Raw genomic sequence first — 12,867 nt, forward strand, 5'->3', positions numbered from 1 at the left:
CAAAAAAAAAAAAAAACTTAAAAAATAGAGCCCCCCCCCCTTTTTTTTTTCTTTTTGTTGCTCAGGGCTTCCGTATGTATGTTATTGCTTTGTCTAGAATGTTTCACAGTATGGCATTAAACCTTTCTATCTTCATGGAGACCAAACCAGACCATGTTACAGGTCAGAACTGTGGAGAGGCAACCCCTCTTACGCTCAGAATGCCTGCTTTTATAGGTGTTTTTCAGATATAAAACGACCTGTAATTGAATAAATGTAAGTTAGAGCTGTTTATGTCATACTGTGGAACATTCCAGGCAGAGCAATGACATATCCATAGAAACAAGCAGGTGACAGATCCCCAACCTAAAAGTTACATAGTGCACCTTTAATTACAAGTTTTCCTGCTGCCTTCAGTCCAATTTCACCGCCCAACGCTGATGTTACAGACTTTGCAGCTTGGATCTTTCTTAGCGTTAGTTGTGGATAAACTCATGAGTTGATGTCCATTGATTTGCGTTACTGTTCCCAAACCCAAATCCACCGGCTCCGTAAATATTACTTCCAAAATGACATCTTGGGCATGTTGGAAATGCAGAGAGCCGTCCTCCATCTTGGTACAGGACAGGAAACGGTTGGAGGAGCGTTCCAGACTAGGCAGGCGTTCCTTACAGAAGAGGTCCCATTTGGATCCGTCTGGGGCCAGGACAACAATGACGTAATGGTAGGAGGTGTACATGCAGTAAAAGTCGCCGAAATATAGATTGGTGTTTTGATTGAAGAGAAGGTCGGCTTGGATCTGTGGACAGTTAGGACCAAAATGAATAAATTATTGGACAAACTGGTATTGATAATTTGCAGTGACATCGCGCTGGGGGTGTTCTACATCACTGTTTCCCAAAGACTGGGTCGCAAGAGATTTTTTTGGGGTCGCCTTGTCACGATCTGCATGTAAGTCTGGAATATACAGTTCTGACTCATGTTGAAATGTTAAGTCATGTTTTATATAATTTCTAATCGTTTTGTAATTATTCTATTGACTATTTTGTTCCAGTATTGCTGGTTCAATTGAAAGTTGAAAAGAAAAAAGAAATGGGCTACATTTAATGTCCAAATTGGTGACTTATGGATCCTTTTATTACTACTTATTACTATTACTTATTACTTATTAATACTAATTGTTCAGAGAGACATCAGTCAGTCAACAATAAAATATCTTCATTAATGTTCAATAATGGTCAAATCCACTTTTACTTTGTGATTTACAAATAATGTCTGCTGACTTGTGTCGCAAAGGTTTGTGACTTTTAAAATAGGGGTCCCCAGAAAAAAAAAGTTTGAGAAACACTGTTCTACATGTATGTGTAGTTTTGTAATGTTCATCAGTTACCATGGAGACACAGTGTACACATCAGCAACGCAGCCGAATAAGTTTTAAGATAGTCTGAAAACTCAAGAATAAGAAATACAAAATGTATTTAAACACATTTTCAGGAACGTGTGGTGAATACGAGCGTTCATGGTCCAGTTTAGGAGTTTGATTTTCAACAAAAAGGTGAGAGTGACTGAGAAACTGTTGGCTCATGCTGGCTAGCTTGGGACTCTAATTGAATGTGTCAGAGGCTGCGTTCAGACTGCAGCCTGAAGTGACCCAAATCAGATTTTTTTCTCCCCTATGTGACCTGTATCTGATCTTTTAATGACTGAACGACACAGATCCGATTTTTTCAAATGTGACCCAGGCCACTTGGATATGTGCTCCTGAAACCGATACATATCCGATCTTTTGACATGCGACTTCAGTCTGAACGGCCAAAGCGCATTCATCCGACCTACACGTTATCAACAAGCCACAAACGTCACTATTCTGCGCTGAAGTAGGCGAAAATTGTTAATGAACTCCGTGTCACTGACGCGAAGCACATCACCACTCACCACTCTTGGCTACGTCTCCACATCCACGCGTTCCTTTCAATGGACGTCGCTGCCACTGCCCCACAAAACACCACGGCCAAAAACCTCGTCCTTCTCCTTCTCAATCTCCTCCTTAAAACAAGTAAATTGTTCATGTTCTGGCTCCGGTACGAGAGGAACTTTAATATCGCCAGGTGCTCAATGCTCGCGTCCATGTTTGGACAACTTCTGAAAACACTGAGCATACTTGCTGCGGTTGATGTCATCGTGTCTCCAGTGCACATGCGGGACACTTTTGGACTGTTTAATGTTCACACTGGAGTCACATACAAGTCACATTTAATTGGAAATGTGAACGGTCTCGCAAAAAAAAATGTATTTCACAGATAAATCTGAATTGAGCGTTAAGCCCTGCAGTCTGAACGTAGCCTTGGATATGTGCTCCTAAAATCAATACATTATCCGATCTTTTGACACGCGACTTCAGTCTGAACAGTCAGGTCGCATTCATCCCACCTACACGTCACAAAAGTACACAAATGTACTTCTCATCATACGAAAATTGTGTATGAACTCCGGGTCAATGAAGCAGTGAAGCACATAACAATCCCACCACTCTTGTCTGTGACTCTGCACCCACACGTTCTTTTCTACGAACGTTGCTGCCGCTGCCCCACAAAACACCACGGCCAAAAACCTCGTCCTTCTCCTTCTCAATCTCCTCCTTAAAACAAATAAGATGTACATGTTCTGGCTCTGCTGCGACAGTGACTTTAAAATCATCAGGTGCTCAAGGCTACTTCCGTAAACACTGAGCACGCTCGCTGCTGTGACGTCGTCGTGTCCTCCAGTGCACATGCGGGACACTTTTGGGGAGTTTAAAGTTCCCACTGGAGATCACATACAAGTCACATTTAATTGGAAATGTGAACGACCTCACAAAAAAAAAAAAAAAAAAGTGGATTTCATGAAAAAAATCCGAACTGAGCATTAAGCCCTGCAGTCTGAATGTAGCAAGAGATTGTTTAACAGCTGTAAGGAGCAGAATACCTGAAATCTGTATGGCCCATAGGGAGAGTCCTGGGGAGGTTTTCCAGTATTGAACTCGGTGTTGCAGCTGAAGAAGATTCCCTCCAGTTTTCCGCTGATTGGAGATCCGTGACTTCCACTGTCGTCTTTAACGCACGGCAACATACGGCTACAGGCGGCATCTCTGGAACTAAACAAGGGACTGAGAAAAAATAAACACAAAACTTTATCATCTGGATTCAAAATAATGTTGGTTTAACACAGGAAATTCCTTTGAAACTTCCACAGATTGAGATTGCAACACAACGCCACAACACCAGTATTTCAGAGTTCAGTGGATCGAAATTTTAAAATGCTTTGTTCCACCTTGTGATGTCATGTAGTGGTAGTTTTCAAGTTAACAGCTACTTAGTTGAGATGGAAAAGAGCATTTTAAAATTTCGATCCATTAAACCCTGAAAGACTGGTGTTGTGGTGTTGTGTTGCAATCTCAATCTGAGAGGTGGAGTGTTTTTAGTTTAAGAGAAGAGCTCAGCCTAAATCTGCAGGGTTTGTGTGTTAAACATGTATGAATGAAACAAACAAGGGTGTAGGTTTGGTCTATGGTGGGGACATTATCAGCTAACCCCCTTTCCCCCCATATGTTTTTGTGAATTCTTTCCAAAAACACACAGAGTCTGGGCAGGTTTTGGTGCACAGTATCTTCACTCACGCCTGCTCAAGCCGCCATCTTCAGGTGCAGCCCTGTCCTGCCGCTTCCCCAGTTTAGGCTCCTGGCTCCACTAATGACATCACTCTGTTGCAGCCAATGAAATAGCAGCAGGAGTAACCCTGTTGTTATATCACTGAATGCATCTCAGAACGTCTAATAAACAAAATGTGAACTAAAACGTGTTAAATTAATACTATTGAATCTGGAAAAATATTGGAATAAATGTATATTTTTGTTTATTAAAATAAAATGGCAAATATTGGTAAGGATTATTTTGTCTTCCCCAAATATTGGTTGTGACATTTCCCCACCGTTCCTATGCAAACCTCCAACCTTGGAAACAAAACATAACTCCAGGTACACAGTATTTTTGATAACATGACATAGATCAGAAAATGTGGGCCCTTTAAAATGAACTAGTTCTGTTTTTGGTGTTTTTCAGTAAAAATCAGGTAGAGTGCCTTTAACTCAAAAATTTCATAATAATTTCCTCCATCCAGAATCTAAACTCTGCTCCAAACCGCACACTTCTACTGACAGAGGATCGGCTGTAGATTCCTGGATTAAAAGACCCAAGATGATCAGTGACGATTAGAAAGGTCTTAATTGCACAGTTGTACTTAGCACACACCCTTTCTCTTCAAAGTACGCCCTCTGGTGGTTTCTGTAGAAAACGTTGAAAGGGAGCATCCTGCCGGCCAGTGCCTCAGCCTTCTGTAGCAGCTGAGTGAGGTGGACCGAAGAATAATCTGAAACAATAAACAAACACAAACCTGTTCATAAAAATAACAAAGAAGTATAAGTATAGCTCTTATTCTAACGCACCCACTTTTGCCTATAAACATTAAAGGTCCTATATTACACAAAAATGACCCTGGTGAGCTTTAAGACATGTTGTTATATATATATATAAAAAAATTAAAAAAAAAACAGACCTGGAGTTGTGTTTTGTTCATTCACACATGTTTGAGTAATCCTGCATTATTAGGCTGGCTACATCTCCCAAATTCTAAATGCTCTGTTCCACCTTGTGAGGTCATGAAGCAGTAGTTATATTTTTACCCTTTGTTCAGTAAAGATTGGCAGTTCCAGGGCTGAAATCATCCAAATGAGTCTAGGGAAGGTGTGTGGAGTTCACATCTTCATCTGAGAGAAAAACTCAGCCTAAAGTTACAGGATTTTAACTTCTTGGGTTCTTTTTAAAGATAATACAGTAAAGGTATTAAAAAAGTTTTTAAAAAAAAGTAATTAAAAAAGTAAAGACAGGAGGTGTGGTCAGTCTGAGCGACCTGCCAGGTCCATCAGACTAACCACACCTACAGGAAGCAACAACAACCAAAACACGGCATGTCACTACCAACACTGGTGACTACACTTTACTGTATTGTCTTTAAAAAGAATAACCCAAGAAGTTAAAGTACATAAGACAAAATGAACATCTTGGGCTAAATTTGCAGGGTTTGTGTTAAACTTGTGTGAATGAAACAAAACACAACTTTATAACATTATAAGATAGATCAGAAAATTGCATAATATAGGCCCTTTAAAGACGAGTTATTACAATTTTAGGGGGTATTAACTGCTGACACATAACATACCAATATTTAGATCACCACGGTACTTTCTGAAAACCTGAAAACTACCACTTTTCAGATCTGGAAATATAGACAGAGTAATAATCCGGGATTATTCAAACATGTGTGAATGAAACATACAGCATTATAACATTACCTTGCACAACTTTTCTAGTGGAGGGTCCATCACATTCTTGGTTCTATGGATATGTCATTGTTCTGCTTTGAATGTTCCACAGTATGGCATTAAGCAGATCTACATTACATTTATTAAATTTTGTGGTTTTATAGCTCAAAAATACACAGAAAAACAGGTGTTCTGACTGTGAGCGGGGTCGCCTCTCCACTGATCTGACCTGTAACTTGGTTTGGTTTGGTCTCCATGAAGATAGAAAGGTTTAATGCCATACTGTGAAATATTCTAATCTAGACAAAGCAATAGCATCTCCATGAAGAAAAGCATTTGATGGACCCTCCACCAGAAAAGTTACACAATGCACCTTTAAAGCTCACAAGAGTCCATTTTGCGCAATATTGGACCTGCAGGTTCTAAGGGTCTAAGGTTCTTTATTTGTCATTCAAGCATGCGAGAGAAACACATGACAGAACGAAATGTGCTTCCCGAGGCCTAATGATCCAGAAAGAGATAAAAACAATAACAAATAAGCAATATTAAAAAGTAAATACATCAAAACAACAACATTTAGCAGTTCCAATGGACAAGCACAAGTAAAAAACATGGCAAGATAGAGAGGCAGCCCAAGCAGGAAGTCAGTGTGCACTGTTCAAAAGTCTGACAGCCTCAGGAAAGAAGCTGAACTTCAGCTGAGATGTTCTGGCTTTAATGCTCCTCAGTCTCCTCCCAGAGGGCAGAGGAACAAACAGGGGGTAGGAGGGGTGCGAGGGGTCCCCCATGATCCTGGAGGCCCGTCTTCTGCAACGCTCCTCATAAATGTCACTGATGGGTGTAAAGTCACATCCAGTGAACTTCTCTGCCATTCTGACCACACGCTGTAGAGCTTTCCTGTCCTGGGCTGAGCAGTGGCCGTACCACACTGTGATGGACTGGGTCAACACACTTTCCACTCCACATCGATAAAAAGACATGAGAGCAGGGAGGCCTAGTCCAGCAGACTTGAGTCTCAAAAAATACAGACGCTGGTGGGCCTTCTTAACAATGCTAGCTGCATTATTGGACCAAGTTAGGCTGTTGGTGATGTGCAGACCCAGATACAGATCCAGTAAGTAAAAGTAAGTTTTATTTATATAGCACTTTTCACAGACATACTGTATGTCACAAAGACGCTTTACAGATCATTATTCATTCACTCTATACCCATGTGGGTGAAGTGTCTTGCTTAATAAGAACATAAGGACACAACAACAGTTTTTGCGACTGGCGCCCCCCTGTGGCACCTGATTTTCTCAGCGATTTCCCATCCAAGTACTAACCAGGCCCAACCCTGCTGAGCGTCTGAGACCTGAGGGGATCAGGCTTTTGTCCGAGTGTTTGAGTCTGACAGTTATCTGTACTGACCTGCTGTACCAAACTCCACACTGTTGCTCCACTTGGACACTGTGTAGTCTCCGTCAGGGCGCTTGGCTGCGGTCTGCACTGACAGAGTATACTGGGTCCTGGGGCTCAAAAACCAATGGCCACGGACCGTCATGGGGAGCCTCACCGCCTTGGCAACCAGCTTTGTCGGGACATCCTGCATACAAACAACGGGGTATTTAAAGGTGCGCGGTGTAACTTTTCTGGAGTCACCTGCTTGTCAACATGGAAACTGAATTACTTTTGACCTGAAGCTCTTTTACTGTGTCCATTTCCTTAACGTTGACCTCACACTGGCAACCCGGCTCTGCTTTCTCCTTTTTGAGCAGTGGGACGTAAACAAATATGCTCAAAGCTGTGTGGACAGGGAAGGCTTGCGGACACAAAAACGACGTGTCTGGACGCAGATCGTTTCCGATACGGTGATAAGGTGATACGCGGATTAGTTTCAGTGTAAACGTAGTCTAGGAAATGAGGCCCTATGTCCAAAATTCCAGACTGTCCCTTTAAAGATCAGGGCTTGGCTGCTCAGGGGAGGGACTTTGGCGTACACTGGGAAGAAACTGGGGTAGAGACTGTCGATAAAAGAATAAGTAAGAAGCTGTGGTTTATACCGTTTTAAGATGTCTGTGTATCTGAAAAACCTGTTCGCTGTCTGTAAATGTCTCAGATATCAGTTATTTGAGTGTTTTAAATGAAGCTAGTCCCTACATGCTTCTCACAGCAGTTGAGGATGTGTCATGGCAATGGAGCAGTGATACAGAACAGTGATTTGGCTGTTGCCGGACTACTTGCGTGTTATGCAGTATTAACGCACACTGGACATGGTATGCACTTTTTCAGTATAATCATAAACTCCAAACCTCGCAATTGGATTATAATTTAACATCAAGAGATATTTCCAGACCAAATGAAACCAAATAAACTCCTTCTAACCTTGTGTTTGAACTTATTGGAGCCGGCGTTCTCTTTCTTGTTGAGATCGATGAAATAGTGAGTGATCCGGTCTCTGCTGTTTTCCTCCAGATCCCAGCCGATCTTAAAGGAATCGCAGGTGATGTGACTGATAGAGATGTGTTGAGGGATGGGCAGCTCATCTCCACTGTCCACCGAAGACTCCAAACCTACAGCAGATTCAGAGGGGAGCCACATTAGCACGCCTGCCATAATGATTAAAGGTCGTGTATTACGCAAAATCAACTCTTGTGAGCTTTTAGCCATGTTATAATGTTGTTACCTCCTCAAAAACAGACCTGGAGTTGTGTTTTGTTTCATTTACACGTGTTATTATTATTCTGTCTACATCTCCAAAGTTCAAAATGGTCTGCTCCATGCTACTTTTTACTTTTAGTTCAATAGAGATTAACAATTCCAGAGCTGAAATTCATTCAAATGATTCTAGTGACTAATATTTTTTATTTATTTATTTATTTTATTTTTTTATTCAGTGAGTAATAAACACTACACTAGTATTAATTTCTAGATCATTGTTAAAAACTTGGACAAATGGCGAGGTGAAAATTCAGTTTGTCAAGTGGACAAAAGTTAGTTTGGTTGAAGACGTTTCGCAACTCATCCAAGCTGCTTCTTCAGTTCGTCAGCTGCGAAACGTCTTCAACCAAACTAACTTTTGTCCAGTCGACAAACTGAATTTTCTCCTCACCATGGATTCTACCTAGACGACTGAGGGATTCTTCAAAACTTGGACTAATATTTATTGGGAAACAAAGGGTTAATATAATGGAATGGAAATGGACCAATCGAAATTTTTCTTCCAGTGGTATCTGGGTAAATCAGTGACTCCTCCTGCAGGCACTGAATTAAAGAAACACCTGCAGGGCCTTCAGTGGCTGTAGCGAAGGCCTGCGCAATACAAGTCAATGTGGGGATGAGTTTGAGATTGACGGTTGTCTTAGCCAATCATATTTCATTGAGTTATGGGCGGGATCAAAACATGACCTCCTCTGGGCCTTCGCGAATACCCTGTGATAGCAAATATAAGCGAGACCGCAGCATGAAAACACGTGTTGGACATCTCTATTTGGACGCTTCGGGGGTGTCTGAAAGAAGAAGAAGAAGAAAGAGAAAGACCTGAGAACCGGAGCTCGGAGCCCACAGCCGGCTGCGGATCTATCCATCGGTAGTTGTTGAACAGTAGCTAATGGTTATTAAACAAATATATGAAGTAAGTGAATGTGTGATTCATTTAGTTTTTTGTTTTTTTTGTTAGTTTTTTTGAAATAAATGATGTCATGAGAGCCATTGGTCCTAGTGAAGCTCCAGGGTCTAGGTCCACGGTTCACTACTGCTAGGAAAGGTGTATGGAGTTTAAAAACACAGTGGAGCACTTCCTGTGTTACCACATGACATCACACGGTGGAACACTTTGAGGAGAAGAACCTAAATATGCAGGGTTTGTGTGTTAAACATGTGTGAATGAAACTAAACACAACTCCAGATATGTTTGTAAAAAGAAAACACGTAGAAAAAAAAAAAACGTAGAGCAATGACATATCCATAGAAACCAGCAGGTGCCCCCAGCTGAAATGTTCCGTAGTGCACCTTTAATATTACAATACCGACAGCTACATTGTTCTGTACCATTTGTATTTGCATATAGGGGTGTCAAATTATCACGTTAATTGTGATTAATTAATTCCAGTCATATTTAGCGCGTTATGTTTTTTAATCGCGTTAATCTTATTTTTAATCTCTAACTTTACTGTTTCTGTATGTGAGTTGCCTTATTATAAAATCTGTTTTTATGTGTTGTTAGGACACAGTCCTGCACTGTGCAGTCCTGCTCCACTCGCTCCCGCAAAGAATTGTAATTTTCATTCCAGTTCTCACCCGCATCTGCAATAAACCTGCCCACGTCTGATCTCTGAAAACATCGTGACACAGACACAGAACAGACTCACCTTCACCATCAACATCCTCTGTCACAGAAAGAACATCTATATTCCACTGAGTCATGTCCTTTAGTAGAAGCTGAACCACCATCAGCGACACAAGAGCTGTTTTTTTTTCTCTGCTTAGTTCATGCAAATTATCCATGCGGTTTTAAGTTTTGTTTCTGTGAGTCTTGCACAAAGCTGCATTAAACACATTATAATGTCAAACGGGCTGATGTGGCTCTAGAGTGGTGATGGTTTATATGTTGTAAAGTTGAGTTTATTTATGCAGATTAGTAATAGTAATAATGATGATACTTATATAAAAACGTTAATGATAGTATGAAAATAATGTAATAATGAATTTAAATGAAAATACCTCAAGTTGAAGCTTTTCTCAGCAATTTTTAGGTGAGATTAAAAAAAGATTAATTAGATTAATTAATTACAGATCATAATTAATTAATCTCTACATTTTTTTTAATCACTTGATAGCACTATTTGTATATATTGAACTAAAGTCTGGTATGAAACGAGCATGAACATCTATCTTCACTTCTTTTTGCGTGCTAAAGGTTAAATTCTTGGTGTTCTTTGGTTGAGACACTGGCCCTCTGTGTGATGTGCCTTAGTTCTCGTTGATAAAAGGAGGAAGTCCGGGCTGTTTTCACTCTCTGTGTGGAAGCAATTATTCACAGTGAGAACGGGGCCAAGAGCCAGGGGCCAAACAAACCACCACTGTCCCCCTTGACTCTATGGGAGACTCAAAAACAACTGCAAAAATACTTAACAGCAGATGCTAGAATTTTTCCTAGTAAATACATAATTATTTGGCTTAATTAGACACATTTTTCTTCTTCTTAAAGGTGCTATATTACGCAAATTTCATCTTGTGAGCTTCAAGCCATGTTATAATGTTGTGACGTCATCATAAACACCTAGAGTTGTGTTTTGTTTCATTCACACGTTTGAGTAATCCTAGTTTATTAATCTGTCCGCGTCTCTAAAGCTCAAAATGCTCCGTTCCACCTTGTGATGTCACTTAGTGGTAGTTTTCAAGATGCCTTTTACCTTTACTGCCGATGAGATTGGCAATTCCAGGGCAGAAATTATCCAAATGATTCTAGTGAAGCTGTATTTCTTATTTGTTATTTATTTATTTGTAAAGGGACAGCACATACTAGTGAACATTAACCTTCAGTTCCTCGGCAGGTTGATGTGAAATCATCTACAGGAGAGAGAAAAGTACAGCAACAATCACACAAAAGTACATAAAACCAGCACACTCACTATAACTACAAATTAATTTCAAACAGTTCATTAGAAGTTCAAAGTCAAGAGTTTAAAAGTTAAACCAGTAACAATTTAAAAGAAAATGTAATTTGGTTAAACATGGTGACATATTTGGCCATTGAACAAACACTGTTTTAAACACTGTATAGAGTTTAAAAACACAGTGGAGCACTTCCTGTATTACCACATGACTTCACAAGGTGGAACAGAGCTTAAATCTGCAAACATGAATGAAACAAAACAGAACTCCAGGTCTGTTTGTGAAGAGGAAACAGCATTATAACATAGAACAGAAAATAGAGTAACATGGGCACTTTAACAATAACAATATTTCATTTAGAATTAAGAATATTTTTGCTAGGCTTGAGGTATTTCATTCATCATTTAAATCATTTTGTCCATTTTACTTTGAAAAGAAATGTTATGTTGTTTAGTTTCTGTGGCTATGCTGTTGCAATAAATGTGAAAAAATGCATAGCACACTCAGATGTTCAAAAGCTTTTTTTTTTTTTTTTAAATAACGTTTCAGCAAAAAAGCTTTATCTACTGAAACCCACAGATATACGATGGCTAATGTGCCTCATGAAAAGTTGAAGAAGCCAAAACATTCCTTGATATAAAACATTACAGTTTCTTTTTTAATATATATATATATATATATATATATATATATATATATATATATATATATATATATATATATATATATATATATATATATTTTTTTTATTTTTTTTTTTTATTTTATTTTTTTTTTTATTTAGCATTCATTAAAGTATATTTCAAGTTCTACAGCTAAATTAAATGTGCACTGTGTAACGTTTTGGCTGGACGTCTGTTGCGTACTTGTTTTTGTCATTGCTTTGCCTGGAATGTTCCACAGTGTGACATTAAACAGCTCTACCTTACATTTATTACATTTTGTGGTTTTACAGCTCAAAAATACCCAGAAAAACAGACATTCTGACTGTGAACGGGGTCGCCTCTCAACAGATCTGACCTGTAACTTGGTCTGGCTGGGTCTCCATGAAGAAAAGAAGGTTTAACAGCATACTATGAAACATTCCAGACAAAGCAATAACACAGTGCACTTTGAAAATAAGATATCACTGATTTCACTGACCTCCGGAGTTGCACTGTTGTCTGCTTTTCAAATCCAGCAAAGGACTGTCCGCCATCTTCTCTTTATAATTTCAATAACTACACTTCAATACTACACATTCAGTACTATATATTTCTAAATGGTGGTGTTCTGTCCTGTCTTGGTTGCCTTAAGGGGAGATACTGCGCTTGAAACAGCAGAGAGCAGAGGTGATGTCATTCTGTGGGATTACTAAGAGCTGAGAGAGAGGAGGATTTACATGGACTGAACGCAAAAGTGAATTAAACCAGGGATTATATAAGAAGATTACCAACCAGAGGCAAAACACACTGAGTATATTCAAAGTGCTATTGGAAAAAGCACAATGGACACATACAAAAACAATAGCTCCAATCATGTTTAATTTGGAGTGTATCAGCAAAAAAAAAAAAAAAGATAATTTACTTAAAAGTGCTCTGTGTAACTTCTCTGGTGGAGATGTTATTGCTTTGTCTGGAATGTTTCACAGTATGGCATTAAACCTTTCTATCCTCAGAGATCAAACTAGACCAAGTTACAGGTCAGATCTGTGGAGAGGCGACCCTGCTCACAGTTAGAATGTCTGTTTTTCTAGGTATTTCTGAGCAATTAAACCACCTGTAATTGAATACAATTTAAGGTAGAGCTGTTTAATATTTAAAGGGACAGTTCAGAATTTTGGATGTAGGACATCAATTTCCTAGTGAGTCAGAGTGTTGGAGATGTGTGGAGACACTTTTTAAAATAATCCATCCAGTCCTTGTATTTGCAGAGGTCACTGGTGCTAGGCTAGTGCA

The 12,867-nt window shown here is 39.5% G+C and overlaps 1 protein-coding gene across 1 annotated transcript; it reads right to left on the reverse strand.

The window, feature by feature from the left end:
• Positions 1 to 403: 403 nt before the first annotated feature.
• LOC110160426 (phytanoyl-CoA hydroxylase-interacting protein-like) lies at positions 404 to 12,199 on the reverse strand. The gene is made up of 6 exons (XM_055150389.1): positions 12,074 to 12,199; positions 7,700 to 7,887; positions 6,746 to 6,920; positions 4,266 to 4,383; positions 2,944 to 3,124; positions 404 to 778 (listed from the first exon to the last, which is right to left on the reverse strand). Exons 1-6 carry the CDS (start codon positions 12,126 to 12,128, stop codon positions 404 to 406), a joined length of 1,092 nt encoding a protein of 363 aa, XP_055006364.1. The 5' UTR covers positions 12,129 to 12,199.
• Between the last annotated feature and the right edge of the window lie 668 nt (positions 12,200 to 12,867).

This window comes from Boleophthalmus pectinirostris, unplaced genomic scaffold (assembly GCF_026225935.1).
Source record: "Boleophthalmus pectinirostris isolate CB_2022bp ecotype Guang Dong unplaced genomic scaffold, ASM2622593v1 HiC_scaffold_14, whole genome shotgun sequence".
NCBI lineage: Eukaryota > Metazoa > Chordata > Actinopteri > Gobiiformes > Gobiidae > Boleophthalmus > Boleophthalmus pectinirostris.